Source organism: Paramormyrops kingsleyae, chromosome 22, assembly GCF_048594095.1.
Source record: "Paramormyrops kingsleyae isolate MSU_618 chromosome 22, PKINGS_0.4, whole genome shotgun sequence".
In the NCBI taxonomy this organism is placed as follows: Eukaryota; Metazoa; Chordata; class Actinopteri; order Osteoglossiformes; family Mormyridae; genus Paramormyrops; species Paramormyrops kingsleyae.
The window spans coordinates 12,554,136-12,577,898 of NC_132818.1; the positions used below are offsets into that span (position 1 = coordinate 12,554,136).

At 47.6% G+C, this 23,763-nt stretch overlaps 5 protein-coding genes across 7 annotated transcripts in view; 3 read left to right on the forward strand and 2 right to left on the reverse strand.

The window, feature by feature from the left end:
* Positions 1 to 1,799: 1,799 nt before the first annotated feature.
* Positions 1,800 to 3,625, reverse strand: fahd1 (fumarylacetoacetate hydrolase domain containing 1). Its single transcript, XM_023822172.2, has one exon. The coding sequence runs from the start codon at positions 3,364 to 3,366 to the stop codon at positions 2,707 to 2,709; it is 660 nt and encodes a 219-aa protein (XP_023677940.1). The 5' UTR covers positions 3,367 to 3,625; the 3' UTR covers positions 1,800 to 2,706.
* A 58-nt stretch (positions 3,626 to 3,683) lies between these two features.
* Positions 3,684 to 10,489, forward strand: hagh (hydroxyacylglutathione hydrolase). Its single transcript, XM_023822170.2, has 9 exons — positions 3,684 to 3,831; positions 4,583 to 4,752; positions 5,033 to 5,097; positions 7,922 to 8,039; positions 8,119 to 8,227; positions 8,301 to 8,404; positions 9,095 to 9,196; positions 9,286 to 9,365; positions 9,613 to 10,489. Exons 1-9 carry the CDS (start codon positions 3,759 to 3,761, stop codon positions 9,710 to 9,712), a joined length of 921 nt encoding a protein of 306 aa, XP_023677938.1. The 5' UTR covers positions 3,684 to 3,758; the 3' UTR covers positions 9,713 to 10,489.
* A 117-nt stretch (positions 10,490 to 10,606) lies between these two features.
* Positions 10,607 to 16,077, forward strand: LOC111849360 (hydroxyacylglutathione hydrolase-like protein). The gene is made up of 8 exons (XM_023822171.2): positions 10,607 to 11,172; positions 11,462 to 11,526; positions 11,733 to 11,850; positions 12,112 to 12,220; positions 12,303 to 12,406; positions 14,063 to 14,164; positions 14,388 to 14,467; positions 15,299 to 16,077. The coding sequence occupies exons 1-8, from the start codon at positions 11,068 to 11,070 to the stop codon at positions 15,468 to 15,470; spliced, it is 855 nt and encodes a 284-aa protein (XP_023677939.1). The 5' UTR covers positions 10,607 to 11,067; the 3' UTR covers positions 15,471 to 16,077.
* Positions 16,078 to 16,378: 301 nt separating this feature from the next.
* LOC111849357 (hexosaminidase D) lies at positions 16,379 to 23,414 on the reverse strand. The gene is made up of 14 exons (XM_023822169.2): positions 23,276 to 23,414; positions 22,371 to 22,474; positions 21,821 to 22,073; positions 20,987 to 21,096; positions 20,816 to 20,903; positions 20,539 to 20,703; positions 20,273 to 20,456; positions 19,957 to 20,028; positions 19,548 to 19,752; positions 19,378 to 19,460; positions 18,686 to 18,761; positions 18,286 to 18,384; positions 17,944 to 18,033; positions 16,379 to 17,236 (listed from the first exon to the last, which is right to left on the reverse strand). Exons 2-14 carry the CDS (start codon positions 22,454 to 22,456, stop codon positions 17,047 to 17,049), a joined length of 1,701 nt encoding a protein of 566 aa, XP_023677937.1. The 5' UTR covers positions 22,457 to 22,474; positions 23,276 to 23,414; the 3' UTR covers positions 16,379 to 17,046.
* The window catches only part of grid2ipa (glutamate receptor, ionotropic, delta 2 (Grid2) interacting protein, a), a 30,327-nt gene continuing 29,961 nt past the window's right edge, over positions 23,398 to 23,763 (forward strand). For all 3 annotated transcript variants that reach the window (XM_072704897.1, XM_072704898.1, XM_072704899.1), the window contains exon 1: positions 23,398 to 23,584. The gene's annotated coding sequence lies outside the window, so the exon portion shown is untranslated. The remainder of the gene's footprint in view (positions 23,585 to 23,763) is intronic.

The window sequence follows — 23,763 nt, forward strand, 5'->3', positions numbered from 1 at the left end:
TCTCCATCCCAAGCATTTCTGTCACCACTCTCCATTGGCATGAATCTTCAGATGCACAAGTCAAATGCAAAAGGGAGGGGGTGGGTGCCCAGGGGGGGTTCATTTTATAGGGATTTTCCTCGGTTGTTTTTCTTCGAGTTGATTCCCTTTTAGATGAAGTGGGTCTTTGAGGGCCTCTCAGCAAGGTCTGCCTTTGTGCAGGAGGACAAGAGCCCTGCAAACTGAGTAGGGACATCCATTTACGCGAGAGGGCCCCATTCAGCCTGGCCCTATTGGAATGCAGAGGGGCATGCCGGGGGTGGGGGGGGCAGCCCTGAAAGCCCCTCCCAGACTGGCCCCCCTCCCCTGCTCCTGGAGGGGCTCCATCTGCCCCCAGGTCCCATCCCCGTAAGGTCGCCCCCCAAATTGCCGTCTGCAACGCATGGAGGAATCGCCTGGAGCATATCGGTATTCATGGAAGCGAGGGCTGGGGGGGGGGGGGGGGGCACGGGGTACACGCTGGGCTGTCTGTCTGCCACGCATGCTTTGGCAGGCTCTGGAGTGGCATTGGGGGGGCATGCCGGGCTGTCTGTCTGCCATACATGCTGTGCCAGGGCTGGGTGGGGGAGGGGACTTTGGAAAAAAACTGAAAGGAGAAGAAAAAGCTGCATGACAGTGACAGATACATGCCAAAAGGGGGCGCTCTGTGAACATGGAGGGGGAAACCTCAGAAGCTGACACCATGTAACCTGGTTTATCATGTTTAGCACACAGGGACCAAGCACATGGTTTTACTGCACTTTGAAGAGGGGGGGGGACGATCTTGTGTGTCCCTATGCAGGGGGAAACACCTGGAAGATTGCCACCTGGGTATCGTCACGGTGACAGAATGGAGGTCCTGCACAGGACGTGGCACATGCCACAGCCGTCCAAAGACTTGCCTGCAGCGACAAACAGCAGTGCGCAGTGAGGGAGCCATTCACCAAGGAAGCGGACCCGCTATGGAGCGGCATCTCTGATCAGGGCCCTGGAGTGGCCGGACACGCCCCCAAGTGTCCCTGCAGTGCGGCCATGGGCCCAGCTCTCATCTACTTGAAAGAGGCAGGAGATGTTTCTAATTAAAGGTCCTTAAGGCCACCACTAGGGGGTTTCCGGTAATAGAGGAGATGTGTTTAAATTTAAAAACATTAAATTTTGTTTGAGTGACGTAAGCGGGGAGAGGAAGTGGACACTGTAAAGCACTTTCACTGACACAGGGAATGCAGCGTATACCTTTACTATCCTCCGTTAGTGTGAACATTTCAGGACGTCACACCAGCTCACTGGCAGGAGAGAGACAGGGATGTGAGAAGACCTTACAAAAGGGGACCGAACTGGAGATTCCGGAAGCAGCTTTAGAAATCAGCAAAGCCGTAATAAAGGCTGTATGACAGAGGATCCTTAACACAGGAATTACGTTTAAAAATCAAGCAGGGTGTGACACCAACACGGGTCTCCGTGCCCCGTTCTGGTGAGATGGCACTGCTCACTGGGATTCTCCATCCAGATGACATACGTGGGGAAGGTCAATTTCAGGCTGCTGATAAATCAAACATCGTGATCTCCGACCCCGGAGAGCCCGGAATGACAGAATGCCTCGGAGAGGCAGGGAAATCTCAGTCGCAGGGGCCTCGTGTTACAGGAGATGAGCACGGGATGGCCAGGGGGCACATGATTAAGGGGCCGTGAGGAGACCGCTAACTGAACCTGGAACAGATGTTCCACACCACTGGGAGGAATGCGGTCATGTCAGGGACAGCCACGTAAGGATCACGCTTAGGTAAGAACAAGGGAGCAGATCGTTTACTGTATCGAGAATCACAGAGACATTCATCGGCGTGACTCACATGTAAATTCACAAAGTAACACAGTGCAAAGACATGTGATTCATGAGTAGCCGTCAGTGAGTGTGTGAGGGTACCCTGTCCTCCACCCAGCGTTTTCTGGGTCAAACTGCAGCCTCCCTATGACCCGATATTGGATAAGTGGTTATGGAAATGGATGGATGTTTTTTGTTAATGGGTTGCTGCTCTCTTTTGACATACATTAGCCTGCAAAGATTAAAGTTTAAAATGGTCTATTGGTTATACAGTTCTTGGCTGGCCTGGTTACTCGTTTCTGGCTCTCGTTCACAAGAGAATTTCAATCCTGGCACATGCTTAACCCACACTGTACTGGTGGATATCCAGCCATGTAAATGAATAAATGTGTAGCAGCGTCACCTCTATCCAAAACTTCGGCAACTGACGCTAGAAAAACGCGGTTTGGAATAACTGGGTCCCTACTGCCCTCTGCTGGGGAAAAAGTAGAACTACTTTTCACCCAACAGGGAACTATCAAGATAGGTCAGGTCAGGACAGGTTTCACCGGTTGCACTGACATGCACAGGTACAGCGCGCTGCCGCATCCACAATCAAGACAGGGACATTACTATACCATAAATAAATTTTACAGCTTCATTTATATAAAGGCTTCACATGGGTCACGAGGTTTTAACGTATACCTTCTTCAAGTGAGACAGTTCAGTGGCTTATATTAATGGATCCCTGATAATGTTTTGTTCATAACACAGACGTAAATTATGGGCGGATGGGGGTTGTAACCCCCCCCCCGTACTCAAAACTAGCCAATACAACCCCCTGCACGCCCCCATGAGTGGAGACTTCAACCCTAAATGTTATCGTTTTTTCACGGACGGCCGACACTGAAGGTCATCTGCACCACGTTCTCAATGCCAGCCTCGATCTCATCGTGCTCCTGGACACTGCCCACGCCTCGGGGGGTTCCCGTGAGGATCAGGTCCCCTTCCTCCAGGGTGATAATGTCGCTGATGTAGCTGACAAGAAACGGAATGGAGAATATCATGTGCGACGTGTGGCCGTCCTGTCGCAGCTGGTTATTCACCTTTAGCCATATCTTGACGTTGCCTGGATCTGGGAGCTTCTCTTTGGGTATGAACTCGCTGACGGGGCAGGACGTGTTGAAGGCTTTGGCCAAAGTCCAGGGGAGACCTTTGGACTTGCAGTCCTCCTGGACGTCTCTCGCAGTCATGTCTAAGCACAAAGCGTACCCAGCCACATGGTCCATCGCGGCCGACCGGGAGATGGCCGTGCCCCCTTTGCCAATAACTACCCCGAGCTCGACTTCATGGTGCAGGTCGCGGCAGTAAGACGGCACCAGGATAAGGGAGCCCTCTTTCACGTACGCCGTGGGGGGCTTCAGGAAGAGGACTGGCTCGGTTGGAACCGCATTCTTCAGCTCTTTTGCATGGTCAGCGTAATTCCTCCCCACGCAGATAATTTTTCTTCCCCACTCCCAAAACCGTGATATATTTCTTGGGGCTGTCATTTTCCAAAACTACTGACTTGCCTGAGACACCTGTATGCGCCCTCTTCTGGGAATGACCTTTGAACGGCCATCCCAGTACGGAATCAGGGAGGCAACAAACAGTGCCATTTTCCAAAACGCGTTTCATTTTTTCAGATGAAAAAATATTCATTGTCATAGGAAAATCGTACTACAAGCTACATTGTACTAAATCGTAGATATTAATAGCCATTCAGCTTAATTTGCTCCATGCGTGTCGATATTTCGAACAGGTGTCCGGGTTGGCTAGTGTCTTTCAGGAATGACGCCGGTGTCACACCCCCAGGCTGGATTGGTTGATCGCTCGTAGGTCAAAGTTAAGGGGGACGGCTGTGCCTTAAACGGACCCCGTTCTTCCAATTTATTAGTTTGATATGTTATTCAGGTCGCTGGTGGCGAGTGCTTGCACTCTTGGTGTGCTGGGAGGAGCTGCTGCGTATAAATTTGGTACGTCGCTATAAATGGCCAAATACGCTCCGTTTGCCGCAGCGTCTGCAAAAACCGACATTTAAATCATTTCTATCCTCCACCGTTGTGTGTGCACGGCGGTGAAGGTTAAGCTAGCACCGTCTTACACAGCAAAGTTAAGTCGGGTCCAGTGTTTACAGGTCCGCACGGATCCCGAAAGTGGCGCAGACCCCGCAGCCACATTCCCGTGGTCCGGCCTCTCTTATCGATGAGATTTGGCACCTTATTTCAGCCTCACAAAGGCTCAAAATAGCATGTACACTGCATCAAATGCTGGCTATGACAGCAGTCGGTGTTGCGTTGCACTAGGCAGCCTTGCGAAAGACCAACGCCCCGTTAGTCAGCTCACTTTTTGCATACTTGGTAATTATTTCTGACGTGCGTACATTATTAATCTTTAAATGACCGCCATCATTTTTGTTGCTAAAATACAGTACTTGATCTTGTCCGCTGATATGCGCGAAGGGGTTGCACTCATTAGAAAGGAGAAGTAACACCGACACTTAAGTTATTTTGTAGCGAGGCGACGGCGATTGGTTTATCGTTACACGCTGAAACATGCCCATTGTAACTCTGGATAAGAAAATAAAGCTTTTAAGAATGTCTTCCCATGCTGAAATTGCCAGAAACCGCGAACAAAACAGTGTATAAAATGAACGATTGGATGTGTGGATGGCGTGTGAGCTGATGGATGGTATGTATGCTGATTGCATCCCTTTTCCCCGCGGAGGTCCGGCCCAGATCCGCTCGGCCCTCCACACTCACAGGAAGTCCTGCGCAGTGACCCAGTCCGACATGAGGGTTGAGATCCTACCTGCGCTCACTGATAATTATATGTATCTTCTTATTGATGAGGACACCAGGGAGGCCGCTATTGTGGACCCAGTGGAACCTGCGAAGGTGACCCACTCATTTTTCTTTATGCCATGTTGCTTATATTAACATCTACGGAAGAGGATTAGGGCCACCATGAAAATATTATTTGAATTCTGACTTTTTTTTTCTCAGAATTTCTGACTTTTTTTTTCCTCAGAATTCTGACATTAAAGTTAGAATTCAAATAATATTTTCATGGTGGCCCTAATCCTCTTCCGTAATCATCACCCCTCAAACTGTTCAAGACTCTTAGCAAATGAGTGAAAATCCTATGTTTTTTTTTTATTTTTATTTTTTTAAAAAGGTTGTAGATGCAGTGAAAAAGCATGGAGTAAAACTGACCACTGTCCTAACTACACATCATCACTGGTGAGTTAACGGGCAGCTTATAATTCCCATTAATGACCAGTATGACCACAGACACGTGTAGCATGTCGCTAAGATCTAACGTTTAAACCACCTGAGTCACTTGCAACTTTGTGACAAATTTTAGTTTCCCAGATGATGACTTAGCAACTGATCACCCCAGAGGACAGAAGAGAACTATTATGTAATTTTATTACATACCATCAAATTACTTTGAGCTAAAGCATTAAATTAGCTGTGAAATTGTGCATGAATTTGTGTCCGTTAGAGATGTTTGATTAATGGTGAGTGTGGAGCTGTGCACCAAGATATCCTGAACTCCTAACTTAGTATTTATTTATTCAGTTCCACTATACGTATTCCACACGTTGCTACTGTACAGTCATTGACAAAAGTCTTGTCACATAAGGACATAGTAACTTAAAAAGGCATATAACTTTATTTCTAATCAATCAATTGTTACAATGAATGGATCAATTTAATGCCAAAGGCTTTCACATTAATAACTGGGTGCAAAATGAAACAGTCAAAAAGTGTCCTGATGTTCACAGCTTGTTAAAGTCCATAAACACCTGTTTTTGCAAGGACAAAAGTCTTGTCATGTCTTTTAATGATTCAACCAATCACAGATTAGAGGTTCACCTGTGACAAATATTGTAATTAACATAATCCCAAGTGTGTATAAAAAGAACCCCAAGAACACCAGACCTTCACTTGAAGTGCAGCCTGGCTTCTGACAACATGCCAAAGATTCAACCACAGACCAAGTCTGCTGCTGAGGTGTCAGACATCGTTAATGTATCCACACGTCAAGTGGAGAGGATTAAAAAAAGATATGAAGAAACTGGTGATGTTCATGACAAGCCCAGGTCAGGCAGACCCCGTAAGACAACTCTTTGAAAGGACCGTTTGTTGCTTCGAAAGTCCAGGGCCAACCCTTGTTCAATTGCAGCAGATCTACATCAGAACTGGTCACCAGAAACCGCTGTGTCTACAAGAACAGTTTCTCGAATTCTCGCACGCAGTGGTCTCCATGGCCAAATTGGTGCTCAGAAACCAGCATTAACTAGAACGCAACAAAAAAAAGCATATTGAATTTTCCAAGGCCCACAGCTTGCAGCAAGGATGGACAGTGGCAAAGTGGCAGAAGGTTGATTTTTCTGACGAATCATCCATTGAACTACATACCAAATGCAGCAAATACTGCAGGAGACCTGTTGGAACCCGCATGAACTCAAAATTCACCCAGAAATCAGTCAAGTTTGGTGGAGGAAAAATCATGGTTTGGGGTTACATCCTCCAAGCTCATGGGAGTCATACACATTATTAATTTTTTTTTCCCAAGGCACCATGACTTTATGTTCTGATGATATTGTAGCATGTTTGTGTATTCTAAATGAAGTATATGTTTAATTTCTACATTATTTTTATATATGACAAGACTTTTGTCCAGGCAAAAGTTGACCTTTCTGTCCTAATTACATGACAAAACTCAATGAATGATGCAAAACTTTATTTTGGTATAATAAGCATAATCTAGAGGGCTTTGCCTTTTCTTATAAGCCATTTCTGATTCCAACTGATTAACTACAGGTCAAGTTATTATTTGTTGTTCCTACAACTTGGTTAAGTGACAAGACTTTTGTCAGGCACTGTATTGTACAATACTGCGTAGGTAGTGTATTGTGTTGTGCAGTACTGTGTATGTACTGTATGGTACTGTGTATACACTGTACTGTATTGTTCAGTACTGTAGTACAGTACTGTATGTACTGTATTATACATATATATGTACTGTAGTACTATGTAGGTACTGTATTTTGTTGTACAGAAATGTGTAGGTACTGTACAGTACTCAGTAGGTACTGTAGTGTTGTACAGTACTGTGTATGTACTGTATGGTACTGTGTATACACTGTACTGTATTGTTCAGTACTGTAGTACAGTACTGTATGTACTGTATTATACATATATATGTACTGTAGTACTATGTAGGTACTGTATATTGTTGTACAGAAATGTGTAGGTACTGTACAGTACTCAGTAGGTACTGTAGTGTTGTACAGTACTGTGTATGTACTGTACTGCTTGCACTGTACTGTACAGAACTGTCATACAGTACTCAGTAGGTACTGTAGTGTTGTACAGTACTGTGTATGTACTGTACTGCTTGCACTGTACTGTACAGAACTGTCATACAGTACTCAGTAGGTACTGTAGTGTTGTACAGTACTGTGTATGTACTGTATGGTACTGTGTATACACTGTACTGTATTGTTCAGTACTGTAGTACAGTACTGTATGTACTGTATTATACAGTACTGTATATGTACTGTAGTACTATGTAGGTACTGTATTTTGTTGTACAGAAATGTGTAGGTACTGTACAGTACTCAGTAGGTACTGTAGTGTTGTACAGTACTGTGTATGTACTGTACTGCTTGCACTGTACTGTACAGAACTGTCATACAGTACTCAGTAGGTACTGTAGTGTTGTACAGTACTGTGTATGTACTGTACTGCTTGCACTGTACTGTACAGAACTGTCATACAGTACTATGTATGTAATGTACTGTATAGTACTGTGTATGTACTGTACTGTAGAGTCCTGTAGTGTATTGTTTACTTACACATTGCACTGTGGATATAAAACTCTGTGTCCAGCCCCCGTTTCGCACTGCAAGTCCTGTGAAAACCCTCCCCCTGTCACTGCCATTGTGTGTCACACCGTGGTCCTGGGGGAACATTTTTTCATGCCGCTGTATTCCTGTGTATGGATGGTACTGTATAACAGTAAAGCTCACCTGAGCCGACCTGTTCTCCACAGGGACCATGCCGGTGGCAACGAGAAGCTGGTGAAGTTGCTGCCCGGGCTGCGGGTGTACGGGGGCGACAACAGAGTGGGGGCGCTCACTCAGAAAGTCACTCACTATAACACATTTGCGGTGAGCACGGTCGCCGTCTAGGTCCGCAGGGAGCTCGGGGCGCTTCTGTCGCACGCTGACGTCTCCCTGGTCCCGGCAGGTCGGCTCCCTGAACGTGAAGTGCCTCTTCACTCCCTGCCACACCTCCGGACACATCTGCTACTACATCACCAAGGACAGGAGCGCCGAGCCGCCGGCGGTCTTCACAGGTGACGAGTGGCTCATCACCGGGTTTGCATCACTGCCGCGGCGGCTACATGACCATGTCTGACATGTGTGCAGGGGACACGCTCTTTGTTGCGGGCTGCGGGAAGTTCTTCGAGGGCACCCCAGATGAGATGTACCGGGCGCTGATCGAAGTCCTTGGACGCTTGCCACCCGAGACGGTAAAGGGCTGAGCAGGGCCCGGACCAGATATGAGACGACGACCATGATGATGATGATGATAATGATGATTCAGAGGTGTTCTCATTCACCTCTAACCCCGTCTGACAAACAGCATGTTGTGTAATTTTTCGCCTGAGTACTATTCAGGACAGATGAAAAGAATCAGATGGTGTCCTTCCTGCGTTCTTAAATGCACGTCACTTTAGATCAGCGATTCCCAACCCGTGGGTCGCGACCCAAGGGTTGTAGCAAGTTCTGAAAGGGTCGCGAGGCAAAGTTGGAAATGTAAGCATTTCAAAACCGGCAAACTCCTATGCTGATCCACAATCCGATTTCCCAGCCCCAATCCTACAATTAACCTATATAAACGGGTCTTGGGTCTGCAAAACTAGTGAACATTCAGATAATCCAAAAAGCCAAACCACAGATGCCTAATTTAAAATTCACTGGCACATCCAATCAGATTTGTGTATTGATTGGTGTAAACTGCAGAGTGCACTGTGTGCTTGATCATGGTGTGAATTTAAACCTATACTTGATATATGGTCACGACTAAGCTGGCATGGCAAAAATTGGGTCGCGGTGCAAAAAAGGTTGAGAACCACCGCTTTCGATAAAAGCAACTGCTAAACAAATGAATGTAAAATGTGTCCCCCGTTAGCATTTAGCCTGTGCCTTTGTCCTTTTAGCGAGTTTACTGTGGGCATGAGTACACCATCAACAACCTCAAATTCGCTCGACACGTGGAGCCAGACAACCAGGACATCCGCAGGAAGCTGGCCTGGGCGAAGGTGGGTGTGGCTAAAGTGAGGCGCCGCCGTGCGGAGCGACGCTGAAACGGGGATGACTGATGGGGGGGGGGGGGGCTTCTTCTGTTCAGATGACGTATGACAACGGGGAACCGACCATCCCATCAACCATCGGCGAGGAGTTCACGTACAACCCCTTCATGAGAGTGAGGTAAGGGGAGTTCACCATGGTGGGGGCTGTGCGTGGCTCAACGGGTCAGTGACATCACCATCGGGCTCCTGAGCGAGGCCCCTAACCCCCAAACTGGCTGACCCTGCTTTCTCAATTGTACGTCTGCTAAATAAATATAACTACATTTAAAATGTATAAATTATCAGCAGAGACCCATCCTGGGTGAAGCTATTTGTAGGTGGAATGTGATTGGACCAAACTGCTCTGACTGTGACTTTGTGAACAGGGAGAAATCGGTGCAGGACCACGCCAGAAAGAACGACCCCATCCAGGCCATGGGCAGCATTCGCAGAGAGAAGGACAACTTCCGTGTCCCGAAAGACTAGGGTTGAGGAGGGGGGCTTGTCTGTGCACTACACGGCGTCAGTGAAAGTGCCACCCGCCTGCACTCATCACTGCTGTAAATACTTCATTTACTCAAATACTAATTATCAGCAGAACATACATACTTATATTGATAGGACATACTGTGTGATAGATGTTGTTAAAAGTATTATTCCATTGAATAACGACAGAAGACTAATGTTTAATACGTAGAAGTGGATTTCTTTGTTGTCATATTTTTCAGCAGATGGATCATTACTGCTGTGTAAATGGATGTATAAAAATGATATTTTCATAATTCAAGACATGATCAGCACCTTGCATAAAACAATCAGAAGATATATTTATGTATAATTCTAAGGATATCTTAATATTAAGAAATGTCAAATATTTATTTTGTCAAGAGTAATCACATTTGTTTTTTCAGTTCTAACCAATAGTTTCAAATAGTCGGTTTCTCTTCGTTTTTTTTTTAAATAGTTAATGCACTTAGAGAGAATGTGTACAGTTTTTAGTGAAATAGGATGTTAGACGTTAAGATTTTGTTGTGATTTGTTATTGGTAAACTGCTTTTCTTATTGCATAATGTGACATATGTAATTGTTCGCAATCTTACAATTAGCCAGAAAGATTTATGATTTTTCTGAAATTATTATTATTAGAAGCTTTGGCCAAACCAAGTATGCACATGAAAGAGCCGCTTAAATTATAGTATGAGAAAGACGCCAATCTGATGTACCGTCTATTGTCATTAATAAAACACTCAAATTACGGCCCAACAGTTTCTTATTTTTATCCTGGTGCATCTGTAATGGATAATAGATCTGACATCGGAGTGTTGCAGGAAGCTGTGTAAACACAGGGTCAGCGGGTACTGCAGCCTGGTACCGGACAGAAACCGGGGCCGCTAAAGCGAGTAGCCGGGGGTGTGGAAAGGGCCACCATTTTAATGGGCTCGGTCTCCGGTTCCTTTACTGCGGTTTAGACGCGATGTGAGCTGCTAATTCCCCCGATCGGAAACACGGGGAGCGGCATTGCTGTTAATTAAGGTAAAAACACCCCCGGTGGATGCGGGCGATGATGTCGTGTTTAGCGGACGCCTTCCCGCTCAGATGGCCGCCTTGTGTTAGTTAATGATCGTTCGCGATTCACTTTTTCCCCCTCGGTAATTTCGGCTTTCCGCCGGCCCGACGTGCAGATCTGGGCGGTGCACATGCACTTCGGCCGGCCGCTTGGCTAACACGCACCAGAAAGCGCATTTTTAAAGGACGCTTAGTTGCAGTTTGTTTCCGCGGTGTATCGGTGCTGCGTCCGCCTTGCGTCGGGCCCCCTGCATGCCCCCCGGGAGCGCTGCGGCATGAAAGTCAAGGTGATCTCCATCCTGGAGGATAACTACATGTACCTGGTGATCGACGAGCAGAGCCGGGAGGCCGTGGCGGTGGACCCAGCCGTGCCGCACCGGGTGAGGGAGCGATGCACGCCGGGGCTGCTCTATATAGCGGACATCTGTCATATTAAACTGTAAAATCAGCTGGAGATGCGAGAACATATCTGCGGTAATGTTTTCTGTATTGTTTGCATGTGATCAGAATACGGTTCGGGTGACGGTAACCCATGCAAGCTATTTGATTTCCCATGTAAAGTCTAATCATTCTCCGACACGGTCAGTACGTTGCTTAAATCGCCCCCAGCTTAAAGTGAGACCAACCTGTGTGATATTGTTTTGACTCTCTCGGGTTGGCTTTTAACAGCTGCTGGAGATCGTCAAACGGGAGGGACTGTCTCTCACGGCCGTCCTGACCACCCACCATCACTGGTAAACCTAGCCCCTGTTCCCCTAATGCTCGGTCCACCCCATCCAGCTGGTAAACACCGAAGATCAATTAGTGACAGTGTCAGTGTTTAGTTTCGTGGGAGTAACTGGAGCAGTACTTCCTGCTCTGAGTGTGGGTAATAAGGATTTTAGGGTGTGGTTGTATCCGCTGATGGGAGGTGGAGAATCTCGGCTCTCCCTTTCCTCAGGGACCATGCCCGGGGGAATGCAGCGCTGGTGAAGGAGCTGCCGGGTCTCAGGGTGTACGGAGGGGACGATCGCATCGAGGCGCTGACGGATAAGGTCACCGACCGCCAGGAGCTCAAGGTGCACAGACACCCCTTTACAGTTTTAAACATTTTCATTTGTGCATTACATATGGTGTGTGGCTCATCAGGTTAGGATGTTGTGCCTGTGATTGTGAGGTTATTGGTTTGAATCCCAGAGTTGGCAGAGTGACTTCATTGTTGGGCTCTTCATCGAGGCCCTTAATCCCCATTTGCCCCCTACTTTATCACTTTAGACAAAAGTATCAGCTAAATAAACAAATATTGAGTGCCCCCCCCCCCCCCAACTTCTGCCCCGCAGTTTCACTCCCTCAACGTCCGCTGCCTCTTCACTCCCTGCCACACCTCCGGTCACATGTGCTACTTCGTGTGGGAGGACGGATGCGACGACCCCCCGGCCGTCTTCTCCGGTGCGTGCCCCTGACGTAGCGCCCTGTCTGCCGCGGTGCCCGTGCCCCCCCCCTCACGCCACCTCCCGTCCCGCTTCGCCAGGGGACACGCTCTTCTTGGCCGGATGTGGGAGGTTCCTGGAAGGAACGGCGGAGCAGATGCACCGCAACCTGACCGAGGTGCTGGGCTCCCTGCCGCAGGAAACGGTCAGTCTCCCGCAGCCGGCGCCGGGCTCCGCTTCCAGCTCACGTTGGCCCCGTGAGTGTGTGAGTGTGTGCACCCTGCGATGTGTTGGCACCTGCCCAGGGTTGGTTCCAGCCCGGCCGTTGTTCCCGGGATAGGCTCTGGTCCTCCCTGTGACCCCGGTTGGGATTAAGTGGTTATGGTGATGGATGGATGAAAATGATTATGATTGTATTGGAGAATGAATGCATGGTAAACTTTTAAGCTGATTTTTAAACATATAGTTTCAAGGTATGCTATATTTCAAGATAATCTTAAAAAAGAATAATCATTAAAATAAAAAATCAATAAAGTATTTTTGTTCCTATGAAGGGAGTAAATCGACTCCCAGTCGCATTATCTGGGTGCCTAAGTTAGTAGAAATTTGATAGAAATTCAGTTCAACCCCTATCAGGAGGCTCAACACGCCTGAGCACAGATAAAAACAGCCCCCTCCCTCCCCGCACTGCCCCCCCCGGTGTCGGTGTAGCCGGGTGGAGTCGTGTTCCAGCCCCGGCAGGCTGTTTCACCAGTTGTTAAATATTTTTTAATAGCAAATTGCTTCTTTGTAACTTGGTCAAAAACAAAGACATTTCAGTGCCAGAACAGACCCAAAATTCCCAGTGTCGCTGCACGAGGTTTGGCGGCAACAGGCAGCCTCTTATTAGGGGATGATTACGCACCGTAAGGCAATTCATGTATTAACAAAAAGCCGGTGTGTTCATGAGTCACTTATTATTAACTGCCTTATTTGTGTATCTGTATGGGGACTCGCTGACTCAAAGTCCGCGAGAGAAAGCGTGTCGAGCCGTGTGTCATGCTCCGGGACGGGAATCAGTCAGCTTGACCTTAGGCAGAAAGCGGAGCCCGGCTCAGGGATGTCTGCATGGAAACCGCTGAATCATGCACTTTGTGTTGAATCAGATAAGCAGCCAGGCCTTGACTGTAGGGGCAGGGGGGGGGGGGAGTTTACCTGGGGTTAGAGCATACTGGTTATTTTCCTGAGCTCTTCTCACCTTGCGGGGACTCAAAACAACACAGTCATACAAAGGAGTGACAGCTGAGAGGAAATGGAGTCAGTAATAGGAGTGACATCAGAGGTCACATGATGTGGCAAGCGCTGCTTATCTCAAACCACCAACACTTAACTCTTACCTATGAGACTAATACCTGTCTTACTATCCACTCTCTCCATTAAAAAAAAAAAAAAAAAAAATCCACTAACAATGTTTGCCTGTGCACTGTTTTTTATTAGACAACGTTCTTAGCGTTAACTTGATCATGACGACAGTTGTTGATATTAGGTCTAGCTTATAGATCGAAGAACAGTCACGGCAGTTGTAAGTCGCTCTGAAAGAGTGTCTGCTAAATGCTGTAAATGTAGCAGAATGGCTCCAGCTTCCTGTGTCAGCCTCAGGTTTACACTTTTAAAGTGATTTCCCTGTTCTCTCACATTTTATATCTTGTTATTTTCTTGGCACTAACCACAGGCGTTTCATATTATAACTGCTAATAGTCATTCTTTTATAAAAACAAGCTTTTACATGCAGGACTGTTGAGCCTGTCAGCATGGCAGCACCTCCAGCTTGGTCGCTTTTACCATGAGAGAACGTCCATGTCTTTCTACGCTGCTGTTTCAGAAGGTCTTCTGTGGGCACGAGTATAGCATCAAGAACCTGAAGTTCGCATTGAAGGTGGAGCCAGACAACGAGAAGGTGAAGGAGATGCTGAGCTGGGCAAGGGTAAGCGGCGGAGGGGGGGGGTGGGGGGTTCGGTAGCATTTTCCCCACGTCTCAGCCCCCCCCCTCGGGGTCAAACCTTTCCCACAGCCAGGACCATGGTCATGTTGCAGGAGATGGGGGTCCAATTCATCGTCTCAATTGACTTAGAAAGTTCTACTAAGTTCTAGAATATGGTCGGGCACATTTTGTCTGTTCACCTGCTGGCTGGCGTGTGTCCCCTCAGGCACGGGACGACGACGACAAGCCCACTGTGCCGTCCACGCTTGTGGATGAGTTCCAGTACAACCCCTTCCTGCGGCTCTCGTGAGTTAATCCCTGTCTAGGGCACACGTGGTTGGGGGGGGCGTGAGGTGAAGGGGATGGACTGAAAGGACCGGAGACATGAGTGATCGTGGCCGTGTATTTCAAACGACATCTGAGTCAAAATGAAATCAAACACACTGGTGACGACAATCGGTCGCATACTTAACACACCACCTTGTCCATTCTATGTCATGCCATAACCCTAGAGGGCGCAAAGTGTTCCGATGCAGCAGACCCACATACAGAGTGCAAATAAACCTATTGTGGCGGTTGCACAAGTAATTTTAATAAAGGAGATGACAGCTCTTTTAAAATGGAGGTTGCTGTGCTAATTAACCAACAGCTGCCATTGGCTTAACACTAGAAGCAGATAAGATATTGTAGCCTCTGTGCTGCTAGATCAGTATCTGCTACACCACCCATCTTGGTGTCGTCTGCAAATTTAACCAGTTTACTGTAGGTATTGGTGTCAATATCACTAATGTAAATTAGGAACAGTAGTGGTCCTAAAATTGAACCCTGCGGTACCCCACTATGAACACAGGCCCACTATAACATTGTGCCTCTAACAACTACCCGCTGCTTCCTGTCTGTTAACCAGTTTTCTATCCAAGCTGCTACAGTTCCTAAAATCCTTGTAGCTTTGAGCTTAAACAAGAGCCGTTTGTGGGGGACAACATAAAAGGCCTTCTGATGTGAGGTGCGGTGCAAAGCATGCTGGTAACTGCATAATTAGTTATGCTGACCAACCCCACGGTATCACATTTATATCAGCCAATCGTGGACAGTGGGTGGGATCCATGTGATCTTGTCCCCCTCGCCACCTTACAGGGAGGAGGGAGTTCAGAAATTCACGGGGAAGACTGACCCCGTGGAAGTACTGCGGGTGCTGCGCAAGGAGAGGGACAGCTTCCGGAAGCCCAAGGAGAGGCTGCCTCCGCAGGCCATGCTGGCCCTGCAGTGGGGGCTCCTCAGTGCCCCCCCCCGGCTACCGAAGGTCTGAAAGGGGGGGGGGCGTGAGGATCTGCAGATGAGAGTGGTGGGGAGACGGACCGCCATTAGCGGGGAACAGAGAACGGAGCTGGTGTGCAGCAAATAGATTTTCTTTGGAGGGGGAGCTTAGGTATGAAGTTACTTCAGTAGAGTCTCAAACAGCTTTGTCATTTTGGGAGGACGGAGCCAGCAGAGGCCGCCAAGCTAACATGTTAAGCCGAATCTTTCTTTCATTGTACTAGGGGAGTGGTCCCTCACTGTTGATAACTCGGAGGGGATTCACTCTGGGCATGTCACCATGTCGTCCCCAAAACACAGCGTCCCTCACAGAGTGACCACCTGTGACTAATGCTGCGTTGGGCTTCGTAAGACGTCTCAGTCGTCGTTAGGCACTTAAATGTTATGCTCCTCTATAGCAGTAATATATTTCCAGTTATTGTCACAAAGGTAAATTGGCCCGTTGATCAGGTGACGTCAGCTTTTATGATTACAAATGTTGATTAAATTGCTGTTTGTAATGGTTGGGCTGCTGAACGGGATTTTTATTTTTAAATGTGTATATATATATCGGGCTGGGATGGTGAGACTTTGTGTTTAATAAAACCACTGAATTGTGATTTTGTTTTGACGTGTGAAATACTGAAAAAAATCATCCCCCAAAACAGCTGACACAGCGACAGTTGCTGCTTTAAAATTCGTGTATGGATTATACGTGAATCTATAAAAAAAAAAACGTTAAAATATTATATTAAAATATAATACTTGAAGGATGACCTCCCTGCATCCCTGAAATGTGCGGGAAGATCCGACGACGGCTTACTACCGAAACACCTTAGCTACTGCTGTTTAGCTGCCGCCGCTGACCAGCTACAGCGGGTCAAACTAAATTCAGCTTTCAAATAAATCATGCAGACAGACTTACACAAATCAAAAGTGTGTATTGTGTTATATCACACATACCTCGTACAAGAATGAAAAAACAACCTGAGAAACTCGGCGAATGGCCTGACGACGACGCCTATGGTCGCTACTAGCAAAGTGCTTCGTGTTACAGTATCACTGCACAGTCTGATTAAAAAGTTACACGATAATTAGCTCTACCAAAAAAATACACATTCCCTGTATTTTACATTAAGGGGTAGATTACCACATCTTAAGCAGAACATCTGGCTCACAAACAACACCCAAAAGTGGTTTTTGATCAAGTGAGGAACTAAAAGGTAGTTTTGTCTTGATGGTGTCCTTCAGCGGGCCCAAGACCTGTGGACCACTTGTTGCTAGGAGACGCTGCCTCGCGCTCAGGCGCATGTGCGCCACTGGCCAGTGACTAATCAGCACACAGCAGCATAATCCATCTTCGGCAAGGATGGCCAGCCAATCAGAGCAGAATGCAGCTACACAGTGCAAAGTTCTCTGAGCAATGGCAGTTGGTCTCAAAAGGAGGGAGAGAGGGAGGAACGGCAAGAGGAAAACACAGGACCCACGCAAACCTCCCAAAGATGCGGGGGCCGATGGGGCCGGGCCCCAGGCCGCATTTGAGGAACTCTGAGCAGCTGGACATTATTACCTCTTAGTTACCCCTACAGCTACAGGCGAGCAGATTTCGGCTTGCCCTCGAGGGCAATTATCTGGCCCAGATCTGCCACCAGGCCCCTGAGTTGGTCCATGCTCGGGTTGACATTCTCGTCCATCCACTCCTCCACCGTGTCGGGAAAGTAAATGGCCTCCATTTGGACGCGGAAGTTCTCCAGGTAGCTCTCCCAGTGCTTCAGAGCCCTGCGGGGTCAACGTGAGGCCGTCAGACATAAGCCCCTCCCAGGAATGTGACTACGGGGGACTACTCCCCCCCCCCCCCCCCCCGGCTGAAAAACTCAGCTCAGGGGCACAGACAAACATACTGCGATCCACACCCAGCACTCATTATATTAGATACCGAATACCGGGTACCACGCCTTTCCTGCCTTTAAAGCTGCTCCAAAGTTTGGGGTGTCATGTGATCAGGGACACCTGCTCTGCCGCACTGACTGACCATTTACTTCTGCACTAACCAGTCTTGCCATTATCCTATGACCTTTATTATATCAAAGTGTTTTCAGACACAGGAACGCATCATCACATTGTCTGTAAACTCGAGACGCTGTAGTGTGTGAAAATCCCAGGATGCACCGTGTCCGGTATGAACAATAACACCATCTCTGAAACCCATTAGATCATGCTCCCGCCCATGCTAATGGTTAAGCAAACATGACCCTCCGTGACCCTGCATGCTGTGGTCACATGACCTGTTATCAGAAGGAGCAGGCTGTGGGTGTTACCAGGCGCATATATGGGTGCTTTTCAAATAAAACTACTATGAAGGTTTCCCCTGGAAGGCAGGTGATGCTGTATTTCACTACCACCACCGTGGCAAACAAATATCTGACCACCCCCTACGACAGACACACTGGGCGGCATGCCGACCAAATTCAGCGAAGAACACTTACTGTTCCATTTTTGTTTTATAAATGCCGAGATTTCGAGGGTTGCCGATGTGGTACTTCCTGTGATACAGTGAGAACACCCCCTGCAGCTCACTGTAAGACAAACGGACAGGATGCTTGGACGAACTGTCCAAACTCTACACAATTTTTTTCAGAATTCTGTCCATCCACCTTCCCTAGACACCTGAAAACTTCATTAATGTTATTACTGTGCCATTATTAGAACACAGGAAAAATTCCTCTCACGTTTCCCTTTTATCAGTCATTTGATAAATCAACCATCTGATGACAGATTCTCGCATATTTCATTGCTGCAGTTCAGCGTCCCCCCTCCAACATACTCACCGGTTTCCTAACAGATCCTTCATGTCGCTCTGAAGGTTGGTGTGAATGTGGTGCACCATGTGGTACAGCTCCGAGCCAGAAAAAGCACCACTGCCTTCACTGGAAAGGAAGCACAGTGCCGTCATCAGAGAGACCTGCCTGCCTATAGTGTTACTTATACACTAACACCCAGTTTTCCCACCTTACACGTCTCCAAAGCGAAATGGGAGCGTTTCTGTACCTACAGGTATGGGCGAACCGCTTTTACTGTGAGAGCATGAAGTGCTTACAGTTAAATGGTAGGAGAAACCGGAACTGTACAGTGAGTCTCACGCAACATCAAAGGCCTGCAAAAGGCACAAACGACAGGATGGACCCAAGTCTGAACGTCTGTCACAGATGACAAGCATCATCACCGTACCAGGTGCCGTTCTTGACGTCAAGCTTGCAGCCCAAGATATGCTCGACCTCCTTTTTGACTTGGTCACTGAAATCGCCTGAAATCACAGAAACAGACAGTAAATCACCAAACAGACAGCGCACATTTCTTTAAGGTGACCCAACATTCTGGTGCTCTGTTTACACGTGGAGTTTGGCAGCGGCAAGCTTCTGACATCACTAATAGGCGAGCTGGGCTACTGCAATATCTACTGCTCTCTGACCTTGTGAATAATGGCATGTCTAACTCTCTCTTTATTATCTATTGTATTGTATTGGCCCTCATCCCAATATGGACGAATGCACTTATTATATTTTGACAAAAGAATGATGTAAATCTAGGTTCCCCCGTTATTGCAATATATCTGGTAAAGCCTGTACAGCAACACCGTAAACCAGAAGTGACTGTACGATGCATTTCAGTTGAGATATATATTGTGCAAGGGAGGACGGTTGACTGTTTGGAAGAATGTGGAGAAGCGGGTTTGATTAAGCAGCAGGGAAGAATGACAAGGAGAGGCGGGTGTTTGGGTTTTAGCACAGGAGAAACGACATGATAGGGAACAACAGAGTCTGTATATGCAGCATGGGCCCCAAGGCTTTCTAATCAATTCTACTCCCCAAGACCTTGTGGAACCTCCTCACCGTCAGTGTGCAGCTCCTGCTTCTACTCACCGTGCTTTAATGTCTGAAGACAGAGGGCCAAAGAAGGGACACCGACAGGCAGGAGTTCACACAAGACCGAGAAGTGCTCATACCTAGAACACGCCAAGAACACGCATGATCAGCTGGCCATCACACGGCAAGGCAGAAGTCGACTGCTTGGGCGGCGACCCGCGTCTTACCGCTGCCAGCCGGTCAGTATGATCCCCTGGAAGGAGATGGATGGGTACTTGGGCATGGCCTCCATGACCTTCAGCCAAATCAGGTGGTTCTTCAGATGATGGTCGAGAGGAGTCCAGCGCTGGTCGGCGCCTGAAGCCCCTTTGAAAGCACTGGCAAACCAGACGCTCGCGAAACCAGAATCCTGGTATTTTGAGATTAAACTTTCTGGAAAAAGTACATACAAAAATTTGACTCAAAAAAGTATATTTTCCATCAAAAGTGATTAGCACAGCTAACTGACTTACTGGTTTGTGCTTTTCTAGATACCAGAATAGCTCATCTCTGTTCTTTCGAGGTTTACAGATCAGTACAGATGTCTGTTAGTTTACTGGACTTGCAAACCAGGCTGTTTACACAGAGGAAACTTACCAACATGTCCTGTGTTGAAATCTGGCCGGTACCTCCATATGACAGGGGAGGCGATTCTGGGCAGATTCGACGCTACAAAACCAGGGATTTACGACAAAGAGAGAGACAGAGGGAAAGTGGCAACAATACAGTGCATGTAGGTTGTAATTTCCTTTATGTCGCTTCATTTTTAACATGACACTGATGACAGTGGAGCTGCTGAGACTCGCAGGGATGTTAGCAGCTAGATTTATTTCAGCAGATGCTCCTGAAAAACCTGAAGCTCGGAGCCCGAATCAGCCGGCGCTCTTCGCCTGCCACCTGCTCACAGCCGTACCTTTCAGATCCGCGACGCTGATCATCCGCATCATGTCATCCCACATGAGAAGGCTGATGTTAGGCCTCTTCTCCAGCACAGATCCTGCTACCGCCGTCACATGGTTGAGGAACATCTTTCCGACGTTCCCCTCATTAGCGTGGAGCCAGTTCTTGGAGTCTTGGCTTTCGCCGAGCCCATACACCTCGGGACCGAAGGGAACCATTGAGATGTTGTCGCTTGGGCGTCCGGGATCGTGAATACCGAGCTCGGAGAGTAGGGCTCACCTCATCAGCGCCGATGTGGAACCAGCGGGAATCTGGGTGCTGATTCAGGACCTGCATCACCATGTCCGTGATCAAGGTGCGAACCCCAGGCGCGTGCGGATTCAGGCTGTTGGGGAAGGCTGCCACTTCCCTCAGAGGGTTGAACTCCTCATGCTTCAGAACGAACTGCTCGCAGGAGCAGAAAGAGGGAGGGGGTAGGAGAACGCAGGTTATGTACCGGGGTATCGCTTTATCACTGAGATGGGTCAGTTTACACGAGGTCCCTCTCATCTCATACCTCAAGATGTCCAAAGATCTGCACCAGAGGAATCATCTCTAGCTTGCTCAGACGGGCCAAGGTCCTTATGGTTTGGATGTCCTCCAAACTGGTCCATGACAAGAACAGGGAACAGTTACTCTGTGCAAACCAGAATGAACTGAGAAGCCCAGGTGATCCCCCCACGCCTACCTGTAAGCATGCGGAGACCTGAGCAGATGGAGGTCCCCCTCGTAAGGGAACATGTCCTCATACTCCATTAGGACTCCATCAGCACCCAGGGCAGACAGCAGAGGGAAGATCTGAAATGCGGTTGGTGTGAGATTAGTTAAAGTGGCAGTGGCAGAAGTGGCAGTGGTGGCTTAATGGTTAGGGAAGCGCACTCGTAATCGGAAGATTGCAGGTTCAAATCCCCAACCAGCAAGACACCACTGAGGTACCCTGAGCAAGGTACCGCCCACAAGCACTGCTCCCCGGGCACTGAATTAGCTGCCCCCTGCTATGTCACGAAAGTCACATATGGGTTAAATGCAGAGGACACATTTCGTTGTTGTGCACTGTGTGCTGTGGTGTGTCAACAATAACAAATAATCATAAAATAAATAAAGATCTCAAGGGCTTTATTTAAAGAATAAATCTGGGGTTTGGAATGTGATTATTGAAATTACTGCGGTTAATAAGAAAAATCAACAACAGCCTCAGTGACGATTTAACTTGAAAGTCTCGGTATTAGCAGGGATGGGCTTGTTGTTTCTGGGGGCCCAGCCGTAACGTAGTGTCTGTCTGTGGCCATCAGGGGGCCCCAAACCTCTGGGGTCCCACATGTAAATGCATGGTACTGTATGAATCCACCACGTCACCCCCTCTCTGATCACACTTAATACTTTAATGGTGCTACAGTGTTAAGGCTTTGCTTTGTAGATGACACTGCCTGTCAAAATGTGGCCAGTACAGAGAATGAATCCCTGTACGTGTAAGAAGGATTCCCTCTGATATCTGTCTGACATGCATGACCCGACCCCTCACCTGCTCCAGGTATTTGACCTTGGGGGCAGCCCCCTTCAGGTCTAAGTGCACTATGCGCAGAGGACTCCCGCTGGACTGCTGTAGGTGTGGCTGTGGTTTTGGGACCGGCTCGGTGACCCCACTTCCTTTTGCAGCCTCCGGGGTAGGCAAATGCCTGTCCACAGGAGAGCCATTCCAGGTCTCTGAACTCTTTTGGACACTCTTCCAAAACTTGACATTTCTGATCAGTGTTTCCTTGGCTGCTGTTTTTGGACTATGGTGATTAGGGAAAAAGAATAAGAAAAACACCCATACACAGTAGATCAGTGCTTATTACGAGATTCAGACAGAGGAAAATAAACCAACTTTCTTCCTTTATACACATGTAGCATACAGGCTACTCCTTTTAGATGGAAATTGTCTGAGTCACATACCAGTTTTTATACATAAGTTAATCCTATGTGCTAAATGAGTCAAAGACATGCTGTGTATGAACCCACCCTTCAAATAATCTGCAGGAGACAGAAGGCAAGGCATTCAGCAGGTAGGTAAACAGAGATAAGGACCTCACCTGGGCTGCAATGCAAGCTTCACGATGGCTCCACAGACCAAACAAACGACTAGTAGTCTCAGAATTAACTGCATTCTCGGACGCATGTCGGCGAAATATCATCACTGAAATGACGACAAAGGGAATAAAACCGCGGTGTGGAATTACAGCAATGTCTCACCTTCCCGTCAACTAATCATTTGGCACAACAAATCTTACTCGGACAAAACAACGGCACCGGACCGAGACACAAACGTTTTATTTCAGAGGTGAACATCGGCATCCGGCACGTCAAAGAAGCAGTGACCGCTTAGTAATTTAATCAAACACTCAGTGCCCACTTCCATGTGGTTAAAACCGAATCAGGTGGTTTCGAATCGATCTTCGGACAGCCGCGGTGATATGTGTATTTCATCAGAAAACCTGATATTCAGATTATGCTTTGAATAATAATCTAGTCCCAAATCCCTGTTGACCCGTAACTCATGTTTTAGCGGGCTGACCCTCTGTGATCTACGCCATAACACTATAAGCGGTTTTCATTACGTTGCATCATGCATATAAATATAAATCATTCGTAGACATTTGTCATTCCGGTGAATTTCTACAGAATTTCTACACAATGCAGAATCGGACAAATAAACATTAGACAACTGAAAGAAGAGAAATTTGAACAGCTGATCGCATCTAACAGGCGTACTAGAGGAGTGCAGTGTAACAGTATCCTTATCTTGGTTATGATCGAGGTAATAAAAATATAAATGATTATGACATAAAACGACGAATATATGGTGTCATCGAAAACTCGGAAACTCTTATTATGGAATGAGCATGCAATGCTATTTTTAATGCACAGCATTACAGAAAGATGCATTTATCGCACATTTTACATTTTTATGTCGAACAGTATAATTGGAAATACTAACCCACTCACTCCGTCGCGTCACAGCTTTCGCTCTTCTTCCTACTGCGGCTCGCGGGTCATTACGTAGGGGGTCACGTGGCCCCGGCTCGCACCGCCCCACCCACCCCCTCCTTCATCCCGCGAGCCGGTGGCGCTCCCGACGAGTAATAGCCATTAGAATGACACGAAATTAATGAAAATATGGGATATGTGTGGGAAGGGGGACCCGGAAAACGGGGACGAGCCTGTGAAGGTGGATCCCCGTCCGCCGGGGCCCAACAGGTAGACAGGGAGGCGGTCTGTACCTTCAAAGGTAGAAAGGCGGCCTCAGGTAAGCGGTATGAGCCCCTCTTATAACCCCCCAGGTGATTTATATTTTACTGTAGGAGCCATTTGCCGACTAACTCGGCAGATCTGTGGGCTGCGCCCGTTCAAGAAGGGAAATAAATGTTAGTGACGGCGGTGAGTCACGTGCACCGCTTCATCTTGTTCGTTAACTAAACGGCTGGC